The 27,952-nt window shown below is 40.2% G+C and overlaps 1 protein-coding gene across 3 annotated transcripts in view; it reads right to left on the bottom strand.

The window, feature by feature from the left end:
• ADGRG2 (adhesion G protein-coupled receptor G2) overlaps nt 1–27,952 on the bottom strand; it is a 196,242-nt gene that overhangs the window by 22,019 nt on the left and 146,271 nt on the right. For all 3 annotated transcript variants that reach the window (XM_089683890.1, XM_089683892.1, XM_089683893.1), the window contains 10 exons: nt 26,727–26,780; nt 23,474–23,565; nt 22,331–22,373; nt 10,429–10,892; nt 7,466–7,595; nt 5,832–5,988; nt 4,284–4,427; nt 2,104–2,232; nt 1,971–2,010; nt 579–691 (listed from right to left, as the gene is read on the bottom strand). In XM_089683890.1, the coding sequence (XP_089540016.1) occupies nt 579–691; nt 1,971–2,010; nt 2,104–2,232; nt 4,284–4,427; nt 5,832–5,988; nt 7,466–7,595; nt 10,429–10,892; nt 22,331–22,373; nt 23,474–23,565; nt 26,727–26,780 (1,366 nt within the window). The remainder of the gene's footprint in view (nt 1–578; nt 692–1,970; nt 2,011–2,103; nt 2,233–4,283; nt 4,428–5,831; nt 5,989–7,465; nt 7,596–10,428; nt 10,893–22,330; nt 22,374–23,473; nt 23,566–26,726; nt 26,781–27,952) is intronic.

Genomic DNA, 27,952 nt, shown 5'->3' with positions numbered 1-27,952 from the left:
AAGTTATTTCACCGCAGATATAGCAGAAATTATCTGCTTTATTCACACAAGTTCGAGGCATTACTGAGTAGCCTATATAAGCATAAAACGAAATGTAAAGACGCTGTCGAACTACAATCAGCTACAGATGCTGCAGCTTTTATGCAGTGAAGTGATGCAATTAAAGGCTAATATTGCATCATCTCAGTATACATGCAATTTTCTATTGGTCACCAGTATCAATTGCGCAATATGCAGCTGAAGTTGCATCATAATTTTGAATGGCTTACGTCATTAGATGGGTGAATATATCATGGAAACTAGAGCCAATCAACATTTTTTAGGGTCATTTTCATTTTCAGCACCCCAAAATTATGCAAGATTAGCTAATTTTATGCCCAAAACTTTTTACCTGTTGAACAGTGTAATCAGCGCTGTCATGATTAGCCTACCTTTTAGCCTACCTGCATTTTAATAGATCACAGCTTTAATAATTATATAGTCTGTCACAATAATGAGAGCAGAAAGAACCAGATCAAACAGTGCACAGATCGCACTGAACGTAGGAACTGAGGTGCAATTTATTACATAGTACTTACCAATAGTATAGCAAAGCTGGTTAGATGGTTGCATTTACAAACTGTCTGGTTATTATTATTCTGTGTTGTACTGTTCTTTGTACAGCCCTCTGATGACCAGCCACCATTTCCACCTGTGAAGAAAGAGTAATTAATGCAAACACATGGATGGATCCCAATTTTGCCCCAGAGAGTCACTTTATGGGTAACACAATAAACTGCTGCTTGGAAACAAAAAATAGGATGTGACAGCAGTTTTTTTGAAATATGGAAACAGTCTGTATAGCTAAACTTTCCAAATAAAGAAATAAAAAAGCTAATCCGCTGAAATCTGATAATCACATTTTGATCAGAAGCTAGTACAATGAGTTACATCTATGACCTGGTCACTCCCCACCTCTCTCTCAGCTCTGATTTGCTCCTGTTGGCCATACTTTCCTTTCCTGTTCCCTGCCTCATCACTGATTTGTTCCTTGCATGTCTTTATGGTGCCTGTTGGTTCTATGTCAACTGTCTTAGTCCTGTCTGTCTACTTCACATATGTTGCTTCCAGTATTTTGTTGAGTGGTAAATACTGGTCACAGTGAAGTACTGGCGAACGCATAGGGGTTGATTTGCTAAAGGTAAATATACTGTGCACTGCAAGTGCAAATGCTTTACATTCAAGGAGAAGCTCTGAAATGAGGTGAAGCTCTGTTGATTTCTTTCATCCAATCATGTGCATGCAAAAATGCAGTTTTTTTTTTTCCTTGCATGTTCCCCTCAGGTTTAGAGTAACTGCATTTTCAGTGCAGTGCACAGCCTATTTGCCTTTAGTAAATCAACCCCACAAAGTCGAACAGGAATGGTGTTCCTATAGGCCTAAAGGCTTTCCCAGAAATAAAACCTCTTCCTAGACCGATGGTTGGATGCTAAATCTGTCTCAATTACTACTGTATTTTTTTATTTTGGTATTTCTATTGTTTTTTGGTATTCCCCATGTTGGTTTGTGAGCCTGACCTAATTCTAGACTACAAAATGTGCTAGCAACAGTACATTTTCTTTTGTGACTGCATGTTTTTGTTAACCCCGCAAACACAAGAAATGTGGAAGATAAGGAGCACCGACAATCAAATTATATATACCAAACTAGCTCTTTATAAGGCAGAGAATGTTATGGAGGGCAAGGCATAGAACTTGACAGGACAAACTAGCTACGTTCTGGTTAAATGGGCAGGCTGTCTGTGCTTACCTAGTTTGTTGTGTCCATACCTATTTAATTTCAATAACATTTGCACCTTTTGAAGAGCTTAGCTATGAAGACTGCCTACCCATTATTTCTTGTATGCCCGAGTTGGTAATAAAATGAAATCAAGTACACCCATCCTGAAATTTAAAGAAGCTTGTTCAATCTGAAATAGTTCGACAACTTACTGTTTTTGGTGAAGTCCCAGAATACACACTCTAGTATAGCCTGTGAAAACAATAATACAAATATAAAAAAACAACAAAAATTATATTTTCATAAATTCAAGTTTGTAAATGCCGCACAGTGGCGCATACTTACTGAAGCATTATGGTTTGCAGTCTCCAGAGTCACAGTAACATTCTGCTTTAAATTAGTAATTGAGAGATTTGCAACACTTGCTGATATCACATTACTAACCAGTTGCTTCTTTCCAGAGATGGATGAGTCCTGGTCCAAATGATACACAAACATGTGTTAGATATACAAATCGTCCACAGTTATTGATTACAAAATCTATTGGAATGGTCAGTTTACCCTAAAAAAATTGTCTAACTTGACTTTACAACGACCTGCCCTATCTGTATGTAGTCGCAAGATGTTCAGGGATTGCAAGACATTGAATTTTTGAAATTTTAATAGATGTTTTTTTTTTTTTTATGTTTAGGTAACAATCCCGAATGTGTTAAGGGGGGCTAAAGGTGTTCTTCTTCTCTCAAATCTTTAGGATTTGTAATAGGTAGAAATTACAGTCACTATAATATGTATTAAAATTTTTAATTTAGTTTCAACATATTTTATCAGTAACAAAGAATATGCTTTCCTGAAAGCAGCTCCAGCATATAAACAAATCCTCATTTATGTATCTGGGTCTATATGCCCAGAACAACAATAATGTTAACTACTGGTATCAGTGATACTTTGGTGTGGTACTGAAGACACAGGTGCAAAATGTTTAAAGGCTTTACAAAAACAGATCTTACTTAGTTGGATTTTCAGTAGAAAATCAGAGCCAATGACAAATATTTAGGCACAACAGTCTTTCTAACTGAAGCCAAATCTCCAAGACTGACAGTCCAAGCCTACGCAGAAACCAGGATAAATCTCAGAATCCAGGAGGCCAATATGCCTATTGCTGGCTATACATTACAATTTTAGGGTTTTTTTGAAGCTTTCCATCAGTTTGCAATCAAATAAACATATTTCAAAAATTTTAATAGTTAACAGCCATCTACAACCCACTTTCTGAAATCAATTCCTAGTTCCAAGTGATGAGTAGATCAAAATTGGGGTGACATTTGATTGAAAATGCCTTTTCAGTGGAATTGGCATGGTTTTGATCAGTTTCCAACAACTGACTCTCTCTGATATTGCTAAGTAGTGTGTAGACCACTCAGATCTCTCAAAACTATAGAGAAATAGGGAAGAAAGCAAAGGACCTGTCAATATGGTAATTAATATACAGCATAGTAGATTTTTGCTAGTGTTGCCTCTAGTAACCGATTGGATTACATGTACAACAGCCTTATTTTGTTATTTGTCAAGTGTTAGTAAACTTGACAGAACATAAAACAAATGCATTTTTCAGAGGCTATATTATCCTCACTGTTTAGGAAGCAAATGAAAATTAATGATGGGTTTCCAAAATCTTACCACGAAGGGGGTCTACGCAGCAGAGTTTCGCTCTCTCTTGTCTAGCTGAGAATAACCTCCCCCCTTCCCTTCCCCTTTCTTCCTTGGCACCCTCCTACCATGCCACTGTATGAGGCTATGATCAAGAACAATCAAGGGGCCTCCTCTCCCCCCCTTTCCCTATTCTTACCCCCCATCTACATACTTATATCCCTATCCCCCCCCCCTTTTTATTATCTCATCCGGTTTGGCTTCCTTCTGTCTTCTAGTCTTGGTTTTCTTTTTGCTTAGTTTCTTAATTTTGAATCAACCCACAGTGGAGGCTGATAGACTTTAGATACTTGATTAGCCTCTATAAAAAGAGTTTCATGTACAGTGGTAGCTGTTTCTATGTTTTTGGAGACCCTACCAGCCACTCATCTTTTATTTCTATTTTTTACAGGTCAGTGTAAAGCTCCAGATATCCTATTCTCGCACAGTTGATCCACTATTTGGTTCAGTTGCAACCAGTTCTTGTCTATGTTTCCCTATTGTTAATATGGGCCATTAATTACTATGTGACTTTTCTGTCTTTGTAAAGATATGTGTGGACTTTAGCCCCTGTTTACACCGACACAACTTGCCATGTGATTTGACAGTTCAAATCGCATGACAAGTTGCACCCTATGATCAGCAATGGAACCGTTCTAATCAGTGCAACTCCGACTTTGTCCGAGTCTCACCAATTTGAAAAGTAGTAAATTGCGCTGACACTGATGCACATTCAGTGTGAACCCAGGCTTATGGTTTCTTCTCTTTATGTAAATTATTGGAAATTTCTTTGTTATTGTTCTCCACTAATATGTTTTTGAAAGAAAAAAAATTCTTACCACGAAAAATGAAGTCTTTGCAAAGTAGTTAAACTGTACTCTAGAAGCTATATCTTTATTAGCAGATGACAAGTCATTCAGTAAGGAGGCAGGGAGAAGGACAGACCCAGTACTGTTTTCTGGCAGATGAGAATTCAAAGTAACCTTTGAAATAAAGAGTAATAATATAAACATTACTAAAAGACACATGCCCTAAAATGAAGTTGCACCCAAGACTTATATATTAGCACAAGGCAGAATTTGTTAAAGGCTAAGTTCACCTTTTTGAAAAAAATAATAAATGCACATATTTTTGCAGGAAAAAATGTGCATTTATTTTTCTTTTCATAGGAGCCTGCAGAGCACTGCACCTTCCTGCTGTTTTTGTTAAAATGCATGTCTGGCCAAAAGAAAATAAAGTGATGTAGTACATGTCTGCAGTCAATGCATTTCCTAAGATTTATTCTTTTAAGGCCTCTTATGCCGTGCAGCTTGAAAAAGCTCAGAACAGCATTCTTGTTTTAATTGATTTAAAATGTAGCCCATTGTTTACAATGTGCCTGTACACACAGGCACTTAAACAAGTGCTGCGTATTCTTGAGTAGAAAAAAACGGAAAAAATGCATTTCTGGTTTGTATTTTGTGCCAGTACACGCAAACGTGTGCAAATACGCACACATGAGCATAAATGTTAAAGCATTTAGCCTAGGAATGTATTGTACGTGCGAATGCACAAAAACATGCATAAAGATACACAAATACGCGCAAAACAAATGCCTGAAATTACATCCAGAAATACTGATGCTCAAACATCAGTACTGTGTGCAAAAGGCCTAAAACAGTGTAAGTACAGAAAAATACCTGATAATCCTGCCATAAATCAAGTGAGCTCTTCCTGTTGTTAATTGAAAAAGCTTCCTCTGTTGCACTAAAACCCCAAGCTTAAGTTTTATCTCTACCTGTTTCTTTTGCAGTAAAACAGTGCAGCTGCCCTGACTCCTAGGAGCCAATGTATAACTTTGTGTACGGAATGGACTCTTGGGAAATGTAGTCCTGGGGGCACATGCCTATGTGAATAGGAACTGAGCTTCTAGCAGCTTCCCAGCTTCCCTCCTAGCAAAATTATTTAACACTGTAGAAATTGAATTCAGCCCATATGTGGCATAGGATTGCTTTTTATTACACTGTTTTTACATATCAAGCAACCCTGGTCAACTTTTCTGATCTGTATAGTGACCTTTTAAAGGGAAGCAGTATTGATAGAAATACATGATCTGTCGTTGCTGACCTCTCTTTTGCCAGGGTGCAATACTGAACTATTGGCTTAAAGACTTTGCAAGTCTCTGACTCAAAAAAGTATGCGCTCAAAGCATAGCAGTAAGATAACTAGCATCTTCAAAAAGAGATCAGTAAGCACAGCTTACATATTTCTCTGGATATACTGTAGGTGTCCTTTTAAGTGATTATAATCAAGTTATTAAGTCAAAGTTTTTATATTAATATAACAATAAAAAATAGATAACCCATGATAGGTGGTATAAAATTAGTTATGCATTGAACATATCCTACCTGTAAACCAGACGAAGACTCAACACCAAAAGATGTTTCAGTGAAACGACTGGCATTGATTTTATTTACTGCTAGAGCCAAGTATTGAGAGGTCAAATTTATTGATTGCTCAGGGAAGTTCAGCTTTAAGCCAATTTGATTCACAATTTTAATTAACCTATGAGATATAAAGAAAATATAATCAAAAGATGCCCAAAGGAAAAAATGGCAACATGGACACATTATATTGATTAAACAAAACTGCCTCAGTACTCTTTGCTTTGAGAGATACTGTAAAAAACCTCTGTACATTTGTGGATTTTGAGATTCTTCACTATCATCATACCCTGGATTAGATAAAGTAGGGCTACTGCAGGGCAAGTTGCATATAAGTAAATTGACTTATTAAGCAGCCTTAATAGATTATTAATAGGTTAATAATATAATTAATAAATTTTTCAGTCAGTTGTTATAACCCTTCCCTACCCTATCCAAAATGAAAAAAAAAACTGTTTTGCCAGGGGCAGACTCCGCTTATCAGACACCATATTCAAGATATCATTTATAGGTGTACTGACCTTTTACACATAAATCAATATAGAAAATTCTACTTCTTAGAGAAAATAAGGCTGCATTTAATCCTGCAAACCCTAAGCAGTGTTGTAACTAAACTTTTAAGGGTCCTGATGTAAATGTCCTCATTTTTGAAGATCAAATCTACGTGTTTTTTTGCATATAGACAAGTCTTTTTTAGTTTGATATATTGCAAAAAAGTTTCATTGCTTGAGTTTCAAGCAACAAATGACTCCTGACGTTTACTCCCCACCAACAATGAGGCAGGGTAAGCTGACTGCCTGAGGCAGTGTACTTATTCATCAATTTTATTCTATGAATGAACACCTTCCCTATTCAACAGGCCTGTGATCATGTATGGGTATATATTATTTTTCTGGCTCATTAGTATTTACTGTTTCAAAGAGAATACAGCACACAATGAGCCCATGCAGTCCAAAAATGGTATGTATTATTTTTAACTGTTGGTGACTTGGTGAGTATTACCAAAGCTCATTACAAACCCCCACTCAGTAGACACTCAGGGAAGACTTGAGGAAGTGATGTATCTTTTAAGTGCAGCAAGGTAGCAGGAAAACCCAAGGTTCGCTGATTGAGGGATTGCAACAAGCATTGCTAATACTTTATTCTTATACCATCAATAATTATCACTATACACTACAGTATTATGTATTCATTTTTGGTAGATGAAACATCTAAGGTGTATCTGCATGAGAAAGAAGGACCTTAAATAACATTCCACTTTCTAACAAATAGGTTTTTGGGTTTATGTCATGTCATTGTTTCAATGTCACATATAACATATTGCATCATGCAGAAACATTAAAGATCCTTCTGCATGATATAATCTATTGGTCTATATGACATGGACATACCCCCAAAATGCATTTTATAAGATGGTAAAATATTATTGAGTCTATAGCTATAAACTAGCCCAGTTTTTCCAACACAGTTTTTTCAGTTTTGTTGCTGATAATACATCTGTGCTAAGTGAATGTGAAGGCTATAATCAAAACCGTGGTCCTTGAAAAACAGCTTTAGGATTACTGGTACCAACTAGTGAGGGAAGTTTGAACAAATACCTCATGGAGTCACTTGCAGAAAGATTCTGAGATGTGCTTAAAATGGAGTTCAAAATTCCAAACATTTCTTTCGCAACCGTAGCATTTACTTCCCCGGCTAATAGATCTTCCATGTATGTCAAAGCCTTGGCTATAATAGACAAATTCAGATTACTAGAAGTTAAATGATTGTTCTGCCTGTGAATCTTTTCTATGGAACAAATTATTTAAAGAACAATACAGTCACATTTCATCTACATACTGTAAAAACTGACATGAGAAATCTGACGTAATGATACTGACACAAAAACACAAGTAGTAGTCAGCTGACATAAAAAAGGTTGTGTAGGAAATAAGTGTGTTGTCAGATGGGCCTTAACCCTTTGAGGACCAAGGGACGTATTTGTCCCATATTTTTAATTGCGTGTATCATCTGATTAAGAACTTAAAACTCTTTTTTTTTTTGGTTTGAGTCAAAATATTAGTTCTTATCAACAAACAACAAATGGATCTAGCTTTCTGCCAATTATTTCATGAAATGACTTAGTTTCAGCAACTAAAGTGTACGAACTTTAAACACAAAAAAATTGTTTCTTTTGGCGTTCCAAAATCTTACGGTCCTCAAAGGGTTAATTAGATCTCATGTGCTTTCTGATTGCTAGAATAATACCTTAAGGGTATACCTGTCACAGAAAAAAAGGCTGTCACTGCTAAGCTCTTTGGTGAGTCTAGTTGCCTGGCTGTGATGCTGACCCTCGTCATTAAATAACTTTCATCCACTGACCCAGGGTAAGTATGTAGATAGAGAGCCCTAATTTTCCTCCCACATTTCTGGTCTGCATATCTTGGTTCACCCAAGTACACAAGTACATACTATGATATCTTACTGCACAACACCGCAACACACATGCTATGTGCTGTGGTGCACTGAATTAAATAAAAAAGCTGCAGTGTACTTTTTTCCTTTTGTCTTAGCAGGTTATTCTAAATATATGGGCTGCTGCAAAACACAATACTGCACTTTAATGTGTATTCAGTAATATACTGCAACTAAATGGTTTAGTGTAGTGCATTACAGTCAGGCAGTCAGCCAACAATGCCTGCTTTTTGGACACATTACTTTAACAACGGGGTGTTGGTAATATGGTTTTTGTATTTTGAGAATGTTTTAATAAAACTTTGAACATATATATATATATATATATATATATATATATATATATATACTGGTATATTTTATATACACCATTTAAATTTGCCTTTGATTCACCTTTGTAATTACCAGACATCTGTCTGAAATTGATTTTTCAAACAGTTGTTTGACGTTAAAATGAATTTTGCAATGTGGCTGCCTACTCCTTAACCTGAAAAGAGGCAGGTTAGTTCCAAGAAGAGCCTAATTTACTCTAAACCACATGCTTATATTATTATTATACAGGATTTATATAGCGCCAACAGTTTGCTTTAAAAAATGAAGGCAGACATTACAGTTACAATACAATTTATCACTAAAGATGACTGTAAATAAACTAAAAGTAAAAATGCCAAAGTCCATGCTGCTTGAAATATACCAAAATGCTCATACGCAAAAGGATTTTACCACGGCAAGAGTGCATACACAATTTCTTATGCTGATGTTTATTCATGGAGGTTTCAGTTATGAATATCTGTACATACTCTGCCTTAAAACCTCCTGAAGTACAGGTGTTTCTGAGCTTTGCCTTTTTTATGTGTTGTTTTCCCCAGTCAGAATAAAAAGCTTGTATGTTTGTATGTTATGTTGGGATCTGGATTGCTGGATGTGGTATACACCTGCACACGCTTGCAAACCCATAAATTGCAAATGTATGAATTATCTTTATAGCAATTTTTCTCTGCTCATTTGCGGTTTAGTACATCAGGCTCAGAGTGTGCATAATTTCAGCTCTGCAAAATGTTAGCACCATCCTTATACAACATTTCAGAGCACGGCAGGGGTGAATGCTGCACTGTATAAGTATAACTTTATAAACTGCATGGTAAGTAAAAAGCTCACATATATTATTAGTGTTACAACTGTGTATTAAACGACATAGCTGTAGTCACTCTTTTAATTGGCAGGATAATTCTTGAAAATAGTTTTGTATGTGCTTTAAAAAATGAATTGCAGATCTTGTTTTACAGTAAACAAAGCAAAAACACCAGCATTTACTGTATGTCTGACATGCACTACATTTTTTTTCTATGCACGTCCATCTTCTGAACAAGGTCTGGGACCAACTTTACTACCTACTCAAACAGTATGATGTATTTATATAACTTAATTAAAATATATATTTTTTTACAAATCTAGTTTTGAACCAGTTTTGAAATAGGATTTTTTCGTTTTTACCATAAAGACCTTTTCTCTGCATTCATTAGTAGACACAGCTTTGAGTCCTTTATTATGAGGCCTGTCACCCAGCTGGTGGCTTGTATGTAGTAAAACCAAAGGAACTTAAGATTTCCAGTAGGAAATTTATATGTCTTATTCTGAGACTCAGCAAGAAAGCAGGAAGTCATAAACCAATAATGTAAGACCTCATCCATCTTTATTAAAGCCAAAAAAGGAAGTCTACAGCCCTACCAAGGACCACCCCACTAGTGCTGTACCAAATACAGGCTTGATTGGGGGGGAGGTTAGGTTTGGCCACCAGAAAACCTACTTTTGATTTTTAATTACACCTAGCATCCTACTTCTGCAGCTCTATTCCCAGTTGGTGATTATCTAAAGCAGAGCTGTGTCCTCCAATGGACAAAAGAGTAATATTTAGAAACTAGCTTTTAACATGATTGATGTTCAACTCTATTGCTACCTGTCTAATCATTAAAATAAAGTAATCTGACATTAATTTATTATTTCAATTAGATACAATTTGTAAAAGACACACTTGTATTGTTTCTTTTTTTTTTTTTTAACTCATATGTGTTTGTCAAAAACCATAACTGAAAATATTAATATTTACCTATATCAACTGATATTGTAGTGCCGGATGAACTGTTGACTTCAAAAAAAGTTGTATCTGTATGCAGACTTGTGGAAAAAGTCATTTTGGGAGGAGTACCTGAGTCACTAGTGAGAGATGTTGTAGGTACACTGATAACTGTTGTGCTCGATGTTCTGTTAATAGATGTAGTAGATCCACTGTTGACAGTTGTTTTAATGCTGCTGTTAATGGTTAAGGTAGTTTCACTGTTAATTGTTCTATTAGAATCAGTAGAGGTTATTGAAACAGATTCAGTATGCAATACTGTGGTCTTAGCTACATCTTTACTGGTTGTAATAGGTTGACTGTTAACGGTCGTACGTATAGTATTATTAATGGTTGTATCAGAGCCAATGGTAATGGAAAAATTGCTGTTACTGTAGCCTGTAGTTTGAAGTCCTGTGGTGGTCCCAGTATCACATAGATTTGTCTGATGTATAGAGCTGAGAAAAAACAGAGTGTAAAACTTAGAATGGGAATGAGCCTTTTGTTAGCAAACATATGCAAGAATAATCAGATTATATCCCTTGTAATCAATGTGCAAAATCTGGTGCAGCTCTGCATATAAACAGCCTCCAGATTTTATTGTCAAAGCTTAACTGAACAAGCTGAAATTCAAAGCTGATTGACTGCCATGCAGAGCTGCACCAGAATCTGAATGCCCCAGTTTTAGTAAATCTCCCCCACTGCATACTTATTTTTTAAATTGTCCCAGGTGTGCACAAAGCAGGGTTGTTAATCTTTAAAAAACAATGGAAAATAAGTACTTAAAAAGAAGCTCCAGTCATTTTTGTGTTTATTAAAAGTCAGCAGGTACAAAAACTGTAGCTGCAGACTTTTAATAAACAGACACTCACCTGTCCAAGGATCCAGCAATGTGTTTACCTGAGCTGCTCCTTCCCTCGGTCTTCTGTCCTCGGTGCCGGCATCTCAACTGTGGGCACCTAGCTGTGACATCTTGCAGCTTCACAGCTGGGTGCCCACTGCACATGTGCAAGCCACGTTGCACATTGTGCATGGTCACGCAGTCTTCTGGTACATGTCATGTGTCCCAGAAGACTACAGGGGGGGAGGAGAACGTCCGCTTCTGATTGCCTAGGTGGTCGGAGCAGAGGTGGTGTCAGGTTATTTCTATATAAAGTTTATAAATGGATCAATTATGAACTATAAAGATGAGCGAATCAAATGCTCAGTGGAACACTCACAGCAAGATTGCTTTTTCCAAAAAAAATACTAAACAGCCATATTTACAAGCCCACACATTCAACTCAAGTCTTAAGATTGTTAAACAGAGCAGGAAAAATGTTGAGAACCATCACACTCCATCTCAGCAAATACAACTATTTACTGAAAGACCAGACAATTGTTTGTCAACCAGTCAAAAAAACGATGGTCCCCTCAGAATGAACTGAGCAGATCATCTTTTACAACCTAATCAACTCAGGTGTGTGAGCTATCAGTCATTCATTAATAGGACAAAACTGTAGCGTTTTAGGAATGGAGAAGAAAAATGATACATACTCAAGAGTTGTTATACAAGGAAAAAATAACAACCTCAACTTTATGGAAGTTATGATCATATATTAAATTCCTTTTCTTGCTAAGTTCAAAGGATACATACACGTTAGATTACCAATGACTCATCAATCAATTTCTAAATAACAAAATATGTGTGGAAATTATGGGTGGAAATTTTCAATCATATTTAAAGGAAATGGTTTGTCAATCAAATTTTTCCCACATATCAGGTTGTTAGTGTCATATCATGAGATCACCCAAGAGATACAATACTGTGCTATAAAGGACATGGTGCATATTCATATGATGGACTGAAATATCTGTATCACACAGATATACCACAATATGTATCTGTGTTAAGTGATAGGGTACAAGTTAATCAGTAATAGATGACGTCTTAATAATGGTTGATAGCCACAAATGACAGATTCTTATTTAATAAGGGTGTATCCTAATATTAAAATCAACTCGCCAGGTCATTTATATAGAGATACGTCTGTTATAACAACTTTAATATGGTACATATTTTTTTATCATACCATATTAAATTTCAAATAGTTTTACTCTTTTTAGGAAAGTCAGGTCCACATTTATGAGACATGACTGCCTTCTAGTGGACAGGTAAAAAAACACCTGAATAAATCCTTCATTAATTAATATTTATATTGTCCAATCAGAAGACCGTCAACATTTAGTTTGGGCGGTCTTAGTAGACAATGGGTCCAAACACTAGAAAAACAGAGGAAAATGAGAGAGGAGGACCTTGGCTTCTATCTGAGAGACATGCCTATTTCTACCACCCAGAAAATCACAATTGCTAAAATCCTGTTCCTTGCTCCGCCTAAGAGGCAGACGCTATCTCTGAACCAACCACACTGATACCATCCAGGTTCCATATCTTTGAGGTGGTGAGATCTAAATGTACTAAAAAGGTCATTGTGAAATTTTAATTATTTCAAAGATTATAGCTTCAATTTCCTAATCCCTATTTTCCTTGTGTTATATTGCTGGTTATTGTGCAAGGGGGTTTGATTTAGTACATTTCCTGTATTGCTATGTCTTTTTGGTATCCCTGCAATTTTATATATGTAGGGTGAGATTGGTGTTAATCTGTTTTGGAGTTGAGGAGTATTAACGATTGGTAAAAACGAGACTTTTTATGTTTGATAAGCTGCATGGTTTTAACCCCTTCACACCTAAGGGTAAAACAAATCTTAACGCCTAAGTACAATCTTGCAAGATTGACATGTGTTAGTAAAACCATACATATCATCACAACTTCTTTGTACATCCAGGTGGATTATACCTTGTTTTTTTCAGGACAAATTGGGACAAATTGGGCTTTCATTTGGAGGTATATGGTAATGGATATCTCCTTTTCCTTTTTTTGTATTATCAAAAGAAAACTGGCCCAAAATAGTAAAAAAAAAATATATTTTTTAATTTAGTGTTTTGTTACTTCCATAACCTACCACCAAAGAACAACCCAAAATAAATTTTCCAGCTCTTGACGATTGCAGCGATACCCTACAGGTGTATGTTATTTGTTGTTCGTACCCACAGTACAGCCCAGAAACAATAGTGCGCATTTTATTTTTTTAAGTTTTTCTTTTTTACCTAAAACACACTGACATTAACGGACGCCAATACCAATTAAAAGAAATCCTGACCTTTGACCCTGACCTTGACCCAAACACTTACCCTGGCACTGAACTAGATCAAACCTTGATCTAGGTATTTTTTCTTTATTTTTAAATGTTTATTTATTTAGTTATTTATTTAAAACATTTTTTTAAACAAACTTTTTTTTTTCAAAGAGAGAAGGAGATACAATGTATCTCTCTCCTCCATTCATAGAGAAAAAAAAACAAGGGGGGCAGGCTGTACAGTGACTGATTACTGTGGTAGCCAATCAGAGGCTATCATATGACCTGGAATCGGGAGTCCCAGGTCCCGATCGTTAGAACAGGACCCGGGGCTCTAAGTGACACCCCAGTCTTTGTGCTGGGAGCGTGCTGTGCGGCGTGCTGCCAGCACATAGACATGTACGCAGATATGCGACCCCACTTAAAAAAGCCCAGTTCTGTGAGGCCAAATATTTGTGTTACGTTGGCGTGAAGGGGTTAAATACATGTTTTAAAGCTAATTTTATTTTATTGTCATATCAGAAGTAGTATCCTTCCTTTCTTCTGCCGTGGAAGATGGGAAACTGCTCTAAGATTGACTAGGGTATTTTGCTACCCTCTGGTTACCTACTAAGTATATATATTTATGTTTAGATGTTATCATTGTCCTTCAAAATTTTTTATTTATTTACAGTTAATTGTTGTCAATAATGTGTAGTGTGTGTGGTGCTACCCTCGCGAGGGCCGCTTGTATTATTGCCCCAGGTTCCCCCTATGTTGCCCCGCAGCCAGACATAGTGTATTTCTTCAGTCAAACACACACACTTCCATTTGTTGTCTTCAATGACCAGCCTAGGGGATGTGTGTTTCTGGAGTTTTATTGTAGCACTGAGGATAGGGATAGGGGATTTGTAGGATACTCCAAAATTAGAGCTATTGACACTGAGGACATCTAGCTGATCTCTTAGTTGAGCACTACTGAAGTCTTGACTGAAAGCAAATAGCAGACTTCTCTTTAAAGTGTACCAACAAGTAGCTTAAGAGTGAGCAAAGTCATTTTAGTAATATCAACACTTGGACAAGCTCTTCAGAATCCAATCTTCCAAGCGAATCTCTCTCCAGTGATGCCAGACAGATATTTGGCAGACAGCTCCTCTCAGTCAGCATACTGTAGGACCAGGGTCACTCTCTCCAACTTCAGGCCCTCAGGTCGACCCACCTGAGGCCGCATGGCAGCAAGTACTAAGCGAGGCAGCCTGCCTCCAGCCTCTCTGTTCAATACTCTCCCAGGAAAGACATTGAACCCATGTGCTCACAGAATATAAATACCACTCCCAGCATGCAACGAGGTTACCCTCCCCTGCAATTGGCCAGGCGTGTATCCATGTTCATGCCGTTCATTTGCCTAGCCCTAACCCATATTTTGGAAGGCTCTCATAGCTTCCTGAAGATGGGCAAATCTCAGACAAACTCAACAGCACCAGAGCATCATGAGCAGACCTGACTAATCAATCATAACACTCTGTTGAACAGAGATCCCAATCAGATTTTCTTAACCACCTCCCATCTGGCCGTTATATATAAACGGCTGGACGGTGGCAGTGCAGGGTCAGGTGGCCGTTTATAAACCGTCTCCCTGCCCCCTGCTCCCAGGGAGCGCGCAGCACCGCAATCCGGTGCCTGCTGTGTCCTCCGGACACAGTGGAACACCGATCATCGGGCGGGACCTCTGTATGAGGTCCCGATCATGTGATCACTGATTGGCCAATCAGTGATCACATGCAGAGTAGTAAGCAAGATGTCACTTCTGACATCATTGCTTACTACGTGTGAAATCTGTGAATGATCACAGAGGTCACATGGTACAAGGCTATTCACAACAGCCTTGTACCATGTGACAAACTGTGACCAATCACAGCTCACTCAGTAGTTCTCAATGGCTGCAAGAATGCAGCTAGTTAGAAGGAGAAATTATTGCTTTTACAGCCTTTATGGGTGTAAAAGCAGTCAGTGTAAAAAAAAAAAATCTTCATCACCCCCCATAAGTAGTACAGTGTCACCATGGTGACATTGTATTGCTATGGTGACAGTATGTAAAAAAAAATAATAAAAAAAATTAAAAAAAATTATAATTTTTGCTTATAAACTAATTTGGGTTATTTCTTTTACTAAAAGTATAACGGAATAAATTTTGGCCAGGATTTATGATGAAATACTATTTATTTGCTAAATTTTATAAGAAAAACACTTTTTTTCAAAATTTTTGGACATTTTAATTTACATAGCAAAAAAAAATAAAAATCCCAGTGGTGAATAAATACCACCAAAATAAAGCTTTATCTGTCTCAAAAAAATGCTAAAAAATTCATATGGGTACAGTGTTGCATGACCGCGCAATTGTCATTCAAAGTGTGATAGCACTGAAAGCTGAAAATTGGCCTGGACAGGAAGGGGTAAAAGTGTCCGGACTGGAAGTGGTTAACTGTCTCTCTGGTATGCAGAGAAACACAGCTATGCTTAACCTAACAATACAAATCCTAGCACCTGACTAGGAGGGTGCTACATGTGTATGAATTGCAAATTACCAGTTCTTGTATATATATAAATATTCTTTATACAGTATATAAATACATTATCCTTATTTATCTACCAACTTGTAGATATTTAGGGATTTGATAAAATATCACATTAACTCAAAGAACTCAGGAGAGTTATGTTGTGGTAGTTATATTTTCTCAAGGTGTCAGAACTCACTTCATATTATTTATCAAATTATTTAAGTTTGCAATAACGGCTGGAGGCACTGTATCTCAATTCTATTCATAATTAAGGCACTGTAGCAGACATAGCCACTCCCTTAGAATCCAACACGTTGTTTTTCACTGTCACGTTATCAATACAACCCAAAATCAGGTGCCCCCCCACATGTTCTCCACTGATCATCTCAGCACACAGATGACCAGCATATGAAGGAGCGATCTCAGCCCTTCACTGGCGATCTGTGTTCTCCCTCCAGATTCTCCAGCACAGAGCTGTCAAAGCAGTGATAATTTACCGCTGCTTAGTAAATGGTGTTTGACTGATCTCTTACTGTAATTTTGTGAGATTATAGTAAAAGCAGCCATTTTCCAGCAGTATTATTATACAGTATTTATATAGCGCTAAAAGGTTTGCTCAGAGCTGTACATTATAGTAGGGACAGAACATGAGACAATACAGTAACAAAACAAAACATGAGGGGGTCAAGGGCTCTGCTCTTTCGAGTTTACAATCTAGGAGGGAGGGGATAGTGGTACAGGAGGAAGTGGCTGTGGGGGATGGAGTAGTAGGAGGAGTGGAGGAGATTGGTTGTTAGGTGAGGGCGGGGTAGGCTTCCCTGAAGAGATGGGTTTTCAGGGTGTGCCTAAAGGTGAGGAGGGTAGGTGACAGTCTGATGGATTGGGGTAGTGAGTTCCAGAGGATGGGGGAAATAATGGAGAAGTCCTGCAGTTGGGCGTGGGAGGTGGAGACCAGGGAGCTAGAAAGTAGGAGGTCTTGTGAGGAGCAAAGAGTACGGGTTGGGTGGTATTTGGGTATCAGGTCGGTGAGGTAGTTTGGGGCAGCGTTATGAATGGCTTTGTATGTCTGTGTTAGTAGTTTGAATTTAATGCGTTGGGCAATCGGGAGCCAGTGGAGGGAATGACAGAGGGGGGTGGAGCAGTTGGTAAGGTGGATGAGTCTGGCCGCTGAGTTCAGGAAAGACTGAAGCGGGGATAGTCTGTGATGAGGTAGGCCAGTGAGAAGGGAGTTGCAGTAGTCCAGACGTGAGATAATAAGGGAGTGAACGAGTTGTTTAGTAGTGTCTGGGGTTAGGAATGTACGTATTTTGGAGATGTTGCGGAGGTGGAGCCTGCATGAGTTTGCCAATGATTGGACATGGGGTTTGAAGGACAGGTTTGAGTCTAGACTGACACCTAGGACTTTGGCTTGCGTGGTGGGACTGATGGTGGCGTTGTTGGTCGTGATGGAGAGGGTGGGAGGGCACGGGCTGGGGAGCTCGGTTTTGGAAAGGTTCAATTTGAGGAAATGGAGTGACATCCAGTCTGATATTGTCAGGGAGCGAGGAGCCAGACACACAAGGAGGTGCAATTAAAGGTAGGTTTATTAACAAAAACAAGACAGAGTCTATGCAAGTCCAACAGCAACAGCGGATGACTTGGTAGAACAGTAGCCAGGAAGGATGGTCGCCAGAGCTGGGGTCAGAAGCCAGGAAGGATGATTGCCAGAGACGGTGTCAGAAGCCAGGTAGAATGGTCGCCAGAGCCGGGGTCAGAAGCCAGGAAGAATGGTCGCCAGAGCCGGGGTCAGAAGCCAGGAAGGAGTCTTGCCAAAGCCGAGTCGGTATCCAGGAGAGCAATGAGAAACTAAACAGGAGCTAGCTGCTGTGCAACAGACAGGACACGCATGCAATGGACAGCTACAATCAGCAGACTTATATGTGATAAGCCGCCACCTCCTGGGGGAGGAACTGCAGAGGGCTTCTGACCACGACTCTGGCGACCATCCTTCCTGGCTTCTGACCCCGGCTCTGGCCATCATCCTTCCTGGCTTCTGATCCCGGCTCTGGCGACCATCCTTCCTGGCTACTGTTCTACCAAGTCATCTGCTGTTGCTGTTGGACTTGCATAGAGTCTGTATTGTTTTTGTTAATAAACCTACCTTTAATTGCACCTCCTTGTGTGTCTGGCTCCTCGCTCCCTGACACTACACGAATGCCATGAATCCTGACGGTGCAGGTACGCCCTCGCTCCCTATGTTGATTGTCAATCTCGTGGGCGGTGAGCGAGGTACTGGGTGGGGGGGAGAGAGTAGGGAGTTGAAAGTGGAGAAGTGGCGAGGACAGGTGGAGAGGGTGTTGATGAGGGTTACGAAGTAGGCTTGTCTGGCGGCGTGGAGGGAGGAGGAGTAGGTGAGGAAGGTGGATTTGTAGAGGGAGAACGCTCAAGGTGATTTGGTTTTGCGCCATAATTATTCCAGCGCGCGACTGCGTTGTTTAAGATTTTTAGTGTGGTCGTTCTGCCAGGGTTGAAGCGGCCGGGGTCTAATGCTACGTGTGGTTAGGGGTGCTAAGGAGTCTAAGGCAGCTGATAGCGAGTCGTTATACGCAGTAGTGGCCAGGTCAGGGCATGACAGTGGAATTGAAAGTGTTTGTAGATTGCTTCTTCCTTCATTCGGAGAACTGATCTACACCGCTTCAAAAAAAGGCATTCAGAGGAGAACTGTCTTCTCCGAGAATGACGGAGAACTGAGCAGCGGTCATTTACCGCTGCATGATAAAAGTACTTTCTTGTGTCAGTATGCTTAAACTTTGCTCTTTGTGTGCTGGCAGCCTCTGCACCTGTGAGGAGGATCCAACGCCACCATCAGCCCCACCTCACAAGCCAGAGCACTAGGTGTCATTCTAGACTCCAATCTGTCTTTCCAGCCCAGATCCAATCGCTGACAAATTCATGCAGACTCCACCTCTGCAACATCTCCAAAATACGCACGTTCCTAACTCCAGAAACTACAAAGCAACTCATTCACTCTCTTATCATATCACGACTTGACTACTGTAACTTCCTCCTCGTCGGCCTACCCCAACACAGGCTATCCCTGATTCAGTCTATCCTGAATTCTGCGGCCAGACTTATCCACCTTACCAACCGCTCTGTATCCACCACCCCCCTCTGCCAATCCCTCCACTGGCTTCCGATTGCCCAACGCATAAAATTCAAAATATTAACATTGACGTACAAAGCTGTTCATAACACTGACCCAAACTACATCACAGACCTGATATCCATCTACCACCCAAAATGCACTCTCCGCTCCTCACAAGACCTCCTACTCTCCAGTTCCCTGGTCTCCTCCTCCCATGCCCATCTCCAGGACTTCTCTAGGGCTTCCCCCATCCTCTGGAACTCACTACCCCAATCCATCAGACTGTCACCTACCCTCCTCACCTTTAGGCACACCCTGAAAACCCATCTCTTCAGAGAAGCCTACCCCGCCCTCACCTAATTGCTGATCTCCTCTGCTCTCCCCACCACTCCATCCCCCACAGCTATTTCCTCCTGTACCACTCTCCCCTCCCTCCTAGATTGTAAGCTCCAAGGAGCAGGGCCCTCGAACTCCTCGTGTATTTCATTGTATTGTTACTGTACTGTCTCATGTATTGTCTCCCATTGTAATGTACAGCGCTGAGCAAACTGTTGGCGCTATATAAATACTGTGTAATAATAATAATAATAATAATGTCATCATTATCATCTGCATTGTGCTTGTGAACTATAACAGCCAGTGGCCTCTCTGGGGTAGCGCTACACTAAGAATAAAGGAGAAGTAGGGCCAAAGCTCTTTTGGCCCTACTTCTCCTGTGGGTAACAGGAGTCCACTTAGTTCTGCAGTCTTGTGACCAGTTTTCAGCTGATAGCAGGACAAAGCCCACTGATGGCTGACACCACAGATCTGATCCAGACTCTAGAGATCCCGACATCCAGCAAGCTCAGCTTTTTAGCACATCGCTGAGAGCCTGAGCCAGCTGTTCTTACCCCCTCCACAGCCCGGCGCTACAGTGAGCGCTGGAGGGGCAGAGCAAAGCGACAGTGGCAGTCTGTAGGAGCAGAGTGATCAGCAGTATTTGATCGCTCAGCTCTCAGTCTTAAAGGTAGCAGGGGACAGCTGCAGATGGGATTGGTGCTGCAGCCATCCAGGTGAGTCTGGCTTTATTAGGTGTTCTTGCATGGCAAGACCACTTACTGTTATCTCACATATATATTCTTATTATTATAGCCAAATTTACCACCCTAACTCCTCCCACAGTTTTTACACTACATAGACAGTAATATACCGAAACGTGCGGATTGTTCCCGATTGGTGTGCTATTACTTTGTGGAACGTTTCGCCGAATGGTTCACGAAATATCAGCGTTTTTGTGGTGAAATTGGTCCCATAGGAATGAATGGTGCAATGTTCAAAACTAGAGTGGGAGCTGACAAAAGCTAGAGTGTGAGCTGAAAAATCAGGACATGATTTCTAAACTGCCACCACTCCCTCATTTTCAAGCCCACCTACACAAATCTTATATCAAAACGTTCAGCTATCCTTGCTGCCACTAAAAATGTACACGGCTAAGCCATAGTCCTGATAGTTTTCACAATATGACCATTTGTTTGCAACTCACGCCGCCCATTGACATTCATTGAAACTCCACTCTAGCCACCTCAAATTTGAAGGGCAATTTCTAAACTGCGACTGTGCATTCATTTTTAATATTTCAGAGACATATGCATCAAAATGTAGGTCTGGGTCTTGTGATTCTCACAATATAAAGCTCTTCAGTGTAGGAATTATAATTTTTAAACTACAACTGTTTGAAGATGGCAACCGCCAGTGAAGTGAGCAAGTTGGAGCAGTTTGTTTTTAACCGTTCTTCTCTGCCCTTGCTGTAGAGTGCGTTGCCATAGGAACCCAGGTGTGTGAGCAGGCAGCAGAGTGACAAAAGCTAGAGTGTGAGTTGTAGACTACTGGTGGAGGCAAGAACACTTCACACAATTTCCCCAGAAATTGTCGCTTTTCTAGTTTTATTTATTCCTGAATTTCACTTTTAAGAAGTTGTAGACAACAGTTTATGTACATCTGGTTGTCAGGAATCAAGGAGTGACCAGAAAGGTGTGGACTGACACAGGGAAACGCAGGTCTCAGGTACAATATAATACAGTTTATTATTAGCCACCCAGATATATATCTATATAAACGCACAGTGAGCAAACCAACCTTCCACTAATCTTTAGGAGGTGCAGGAACACAGGCGTAGTCAGGGCTGGAGAGGTAGAACGGTCAGGCCGGCCGTAGGGTTCTGTAATGACCGTTTGGTGGTACCTCTAGTGGTCCTCAGGGCAGGATTCCCCAGGGCGCGGAGTCTAAGCCCCAGTCTGCCTTTTCACCAGAGCCCCTGATGGTGGGGATGGACTTGGCGCAGGACTGAGACCAGGTCGCGGCCCCTGAGTACACCTGCTAGTGGTAGAGGGATCCGCCAGAGTTATGTGCAGGTACGGCTGGATCCGTGCAGGATGGATGGATGGCAGAGTAGTTAGCGTGGTCAGACAAGCCGGGTCGGTAACGGTGGAGGCAGATCAGTACAGAGCAGCAGGCAAAGAGTAAACGGGTCACAAGCCAAGGTACAGCAACAGGAGGTCAAACAGCATAGGAGTAGGCAGAAGAATAGTCAGGGATGAGCCAGTAGTCAGAACAGGAGACGGTCAACAGAGATCAGGATCAAGCCGGGTCAGCAACGAAGCAGGAACACAGGATACAGGTACAGAGGCTCATGGGAAAACATACACCAAGGCCCAGAGCACAGGCCTGGTCATGGCTTAAATACACCTTTCTGCAATCAGCCCCAGGTTTGGCTGATTGTGAGCACCCACTGGTCAGCTCTGGTACTGCAGCCCACACGGCAGGTGAGTCCCACCACCAGTGCTGAGTCCATTGCTGAGAGCACCCGCTGGTCAGCTCTGGTACTGCAGCCCACACGGCAGGTGCGTCCCACCACCAGTGCTGAGTCCATTCCTGACACTGGTATTGGTACCTTGTCAGTTACAATCCATATACAAGAATTATATTTTATTCTAGCTATACAAAGCTCATTTATACAGTATGTTAAATGATCTGCAAGTTACACAGAAAGAAATCCAGAAGAGTTTTGTGAGACTCACCAATTGGATGACTGTCTGCATGCCTCTTCACAGCAGCAATAATCTATAAATGAAATATTAAATATTAAGGCAACACTTGCTTATAGCCATAAAATTGCTTAGGATTATTTGGTAAAACATAAAGACTTGTGCAAACCATAGCCACCCTATTTATTTCCCATAGCCACCTAAAATCTGGTTGGTTTGGGCCATTGTAACTGCACTGCACTTTGGTTCTTCACAAATAAGCCTGATAAATTAGGTAATTAGCCTAAAACTAAATATGTGATAATGAATATTGAATGAATATATTCAGGTGTTTGGAAGCTACACATTCTACATACAATAAAGAATGTTTACTCAATCTGGCCATGTACTTTTAGAAGTTTGCAGACCTCCCACAATGCCCAAGTTTGCATGGAGGAGGGATACGTTGGCTGGGATGGATTTTCCTGTCTGTGGCTTTTCTTTAGCCGGAACATGACAGTACTGGGACCACAGGCACAGGTCCTGAATGTAAAGGTACTGGTGCTTTAGGATAAGGCTGGGTCAGCAGGTACTGCTGCCTGTCTGTGCTCTTCATCTGAAGTTTTCCTCTCCAGTCTCGAGTGTAAGTCAATCCACCCCAACCTCATTATAGGTTTCCAGGATGTGCCCAGTGGCTTGGTAAGCAATTACATCACACCACACTGCCCTCTCTAGGGAAGGGCTGTGTTGTGAGGTACGTAGAGAGGGTAGCAAAGGGTGGGAATAGTGTGTGTGTGTGTGTGTGTGTGTGTGTGGGGGGGGGGGTATAACCTGCATCTCCTCTCTGAGAACAAAAAAAGCCACAATCATGCCAGACTACAATTGCTTCCTGTGAAACTGGGTTGTGCTCGCAGACAGAGCTCCACCTTCCCCTATAGCCTCAAACTATGCTACACATGTTTCCCATAGGAATTTGGCTGTTTGTACAACTTTTGTTTGCAATAAATGTTCATTTGGCATGCCTGGCAAAGCTTAGTGTTTGCATGCATCTTACAGATTTTTAATGCAACCACCTAGCAATATATATCAAAAACCTGTTATCTTATTTCACTTGGTCTTGTATCTATAGGCCACAAAATATGTAATGTGATTCAGCGGAATATTTAACAGATCTAACAGAAGAAAAAGGATACGTACCAATGCTATTCCTTGCTTGCACAGTTAGTTTGGTATTCTTTATCAACTCACAGTCAATACTGTTATTGATTAGGACCCTGCACCCACCTGGGCTGGAAGACAAAGAAGAACAAGATAACCAATTTTAAAATAAGATAATATAAAAATGAATACATCAGTTTAAGAGGAATTAAGAAGAAAAAATACAGCAGCACTTTGGTTACAAGTCTCAAATCTCAGTTTGCATTTGTTTCAGTGTGTGGACAATTCTCTTATTTCATACAGGACAGACCACTCTTTATTGTTCTACCATATACATAGAAATACATGAGGACACAGCACATGTGCAGTAGGAAGAAGACCTGGCTAATACTGCAGGTATAGCGGCCCAAAGTTTTCAATGTGCAATTTAGGAGTGGTAGTAAATGCCTCACAAGGACACCTATCACTCCATGCTATGAAAAGTACAGTCATGGGCAAAAATATTGGCACCCCTACATTTCTATGAGATAATGCACCACTCCACCCAGAAAATTGTTGCAGTTTTACAATTACAAAATGTTTAGGCATTCTCATGTGGAAAAACAAAACGCCAAACCTGACACATTCCATGCAAACCCCAAAAAAGGACTGGACAAATTGATTGGCACCCTCAATTTAATATTTTGCAGCACACTCCTTGGAAAAAATAACTGAAATCACTTTCTGTAACCTTCAATGAGTTTCTTACACCTCTCTTCTGGAATTTTGAACCACTCTTTTTTCGTCAACTGCTCCAGGTCTCTCAGATTAGAAGGGTTCATTTTGCCAACTGCCGTTATGAGATATCTCCATATTTTTGAGTCATACCAGTGCAAACAAAAGAAATAAACATGAGAATGCCTAAACATTTGTAAGTGCAATCATTTCTGGAAGAAGTGGTGCACTATCTGACAGAAATTCAGGGGTGCCAATATTTTTGGCCATAACTGTATACATAAACTGCTACATGTACTGATGGTGAAGTGTAAACTCCTCAGTTACTGAACTCTCACAAGAGGTACAAAAGACACAAATGAATGCAGCTCTGTATTCAATAATAAAACAGTAGCTGTATTATTAAATGTAACTAATGTTAGTAACTCAGTTGGATTTGGTATCGGTCTCTTGCAATCCATTAAAGAGCTGACTGAGATTGGTAGGGTGAGCGCTAGAAGCCAATCAAGTGTTCCATATTCAAAATGCTGGCAAGGAACATGCTGACAGAAGAAGAGAGTAGAGGGCTGACATTATTAATCTCCTGCTGCTTCTTTACTGTCCAATCAACAGGTAGGGAACAGGGTGGGATCAGGTGGATATAACTTAATGGTTACTGAGAAAGTGGTGTAACCAAACCGTGGTTCATAGCAGGGCTGTAAAAAACACGAGACTGAATGAGTTGAAATGCAATTCACCCCACTTACATACATTTTAGATGTTTGCATGGAGTTTGGCTTTAAATTCAATTTCCTGAGAGGTGAAATACTCAGGAAAACACATAGGAGTTGCTTTACTAAAACTGAGAAGTGCAAAATCTGGTGCAGCTGGGCATGTTAGCCAATCAGCTTTTGCAGTTGGTTTCTATGCAGAGCGGCATTTGCACTTTCCAGTTTTAATAAATCAACCCCATAGATCAGAACAAGTGTTTCAACCCAGAGAGAAATAAAAGTCCATTTAAATTTGTTGAAATATGAGGCAAGGTGGGACTGACTGACTAGGAGCTAGGACTAACAGTAGGCTTTTTCCTTTATGGCATTTGTTAACATCTCTCAGTAATGCTTAACTGAACAGAATCACAGCCTACTAACCTATAGCTGAACTGAGTAGCATCTTTGCCTGGGGCCCTGGAGCTGAGGTTAGTCATAAAGATGTCCCAACCTCTTCCCTACTGCTAACCATTTACTCAGCAGTGTGAACCCTCTTCTTTCCTCTGGCTGCCGCTAGCTAAAAACAGAGATATGTGTTGCTTGTGGGTGCTTCTGAAAAAGAAAGTCAGCAAGCCTTACCAATAAACAAAGAGAAGAGAATATAGACTGGGTTATAGGACCAGTGATTTATGTGGGCCCCTCTCTCTGTTGCAAGTGCTGTGACCTTTACTTGCATGTTAGGACCAGTAAAGCCAGAAAATGCAGCGTATAAAGAAGCTTTGGCATAAGCTGGTCATAGACATTAGAGGTTAAAAACAACCAGACTGGGAGAGTGTATAATGTCCATAATTTTCCATCACCAGGATAAGGAATGGGGAAAATTCTTTCCAACAAGAACACATACCAATAAATCACGCCTTTAGCAAAGCAAGTAAAGATGTCCATAGATGACAGCGGGGACTCCTCGGCCATCAGAATACAATGGTCAGCAGCTGCAGCCGATTGGCTGTAGCTGTTGATCGACAAGTTTTGAAACATTCCTATTCCTGTTTGGGGACATCCATGCATGTATCAAAACATATATACTGTATGTTTCACATATCTAGATGTTTAAAAAAAAAAAAGATACATACAACTTGACTAGGATACAAAATATGGCTTGTCTCTAAGCTGCTCTGACATCAGCACCACCCATTTTATGTAGAATAACCACACCACAACAAATTGGAGTTAAATTGCCAAAGCAGCCTTGTATTAACCAAATATAAATAACAGATGAAAATATATAAATATAGTAACTTAATATCACAGTGTATAAAATGGAGCCCCAAGGTCCTATTAGGCATCAGAAGAAAAAAAAGAAGGAAAATACCTGCATATCACTTAATCAGGCCTCCAGCCACAAAACCACAAATTCGGAGACAACTGATACACATTTCAACAACTAGGAGTCATACCTCAGACGGGGCCCTACACCGTACCTTTGTGCCCATACTAACCTAAAAGGACCTTGCACCCCGCTGGTCACATGAGAAAACGAACTAGAACAACCAAAAATCCGAACACCGAAAAACAAACACAGATAGGGCGGGGTGGGTGGAAAGTTTTCCCAAACTCAGCTGACATCCAACTAAAGACCTCCCCAGGACAGCTACCTTACACCCCCCTGCAGTTCCACCTATTCCTGACCTAATCCAATCGCATAAGCTTTAACTGTCTATTTAGCTTGAAACTGAAGACATTCCCCAGCCCAGGCTCAAGCCCATTTAACCCCTGTCATGCTAGCCCTCCGTTTATTTTGCATTCTTATTTCACTCCGGGCCTCCCTTTCAGGCACGAAAGAAAGTGTGGAGGAAGAAACATTTTGGAAAAAAACAAAACATACTTACATGGTTAGTATAGTAAATTTTATATCAGCATTAGGTTTGAACAACTTCTTTTCTCTAAAAACACATAAATACATGAAAAGTATTAATAAGCTTGCAATGCTAATCAATTGATAATCAATATACAGCTGTACAACATTATATAATATTTAAAGTGGTTCTAAAGCCTTAACCTCCCTAGCGGTATGATTATGTCCATATTTCTGTGCTGAAAGCGGTACATTTTTTTGCATGGAAATATGTATTTTTTTTATTGTAGGCCTGTAATTTGTAGGAATAACTCACTGAAATCTGTCCGAACAAGAGTCTAGTAAACATTTCGGGTAGGATAAAACTTGAAACACGAAATCATAAATTATAATATAATAAATAATCATAAAAAAAATAATAAATTTAATTCAATAATATAATCAAACCAAAAACACTGAAATTTGAAATATAGCTCCAAGTTCGCACATCACTGAGCAAAGTCGCAGAATCGTTTTCAGTGTCTGATGACGAATTTCCCCACAAATCATTATCACTCAATTCTGCAAGTGGTTCTGATTTACTATCGCTGTTCTCTAGCTGGTCTAAACCCGCTTTTGACCTAAAGGGACGCTTTTTGGACGCCATGGACTATTCTAAGTTTCCAAAAAGAACAGTAAAAATGCAGGCAGGGCACAGGACAAAGCAGTAGGGACAAAATGTATGTGAAATGGTTTGATACAGTAATGTCAAATGTCAAATTCATTTATTAGAAAATGACAGCTTCTAAAAATGTTAAAATTTGCCGCCGGTTCCAGCCCCCGTATGTCCGGTACGTCCCGACGCTCGCAGGGACCGGAACACGGAAGCCGGATGTTGGCATCGGCCGGAGGAGATGGCCGGGGATGATGCAGGGGACACATCGTGGGAGTGAAGGACAAGGTAAGCACTGCAGGGAATCCCTGAGCAATGCTGCATGGTAAGCCCGAGTGTAGCTCGGGGTTACCGCTTGTGGTACTGAAACTTTACCCCGAGCTACACTCGGGAATACCGCCAGGGAGATTAAGGTTTTTTTTTTTACCTTAATGCATTCTTTTATTGCAGAGGATTCCAAGCTCCACTTATACTTAGCTGAGCCCAATCTCAGTCTAGAGAGAGCACGAGAGCAGCGGCTCTCTCAGCTCTGTCCCTCCTCACTGGGCAGATTGACAGCAGCAGGAGCCAATGGTTCCAAATCCTATAACAAGGGAGCAGGGGATGGG

This window comes from Staurois parvus, unplaced genomic scaffold (assembly GCF_062004578.1).
Source record: "Staurois parvus isolate SC_StPar_1 unplaced genomic scaffold, SC_StPar_1.0 ptg000327l, whole genome shotgun sequence".
In the NCBI taxonomy this organism is placed as follows: Eukaryota; Metazoa; Chordata; class Amphibia; order Anura; family Ranidae; genus Staurois; species Staurois parvus.
This window is presented reverse-complemented; position numbering and strand designations above follow the sequence as displayed.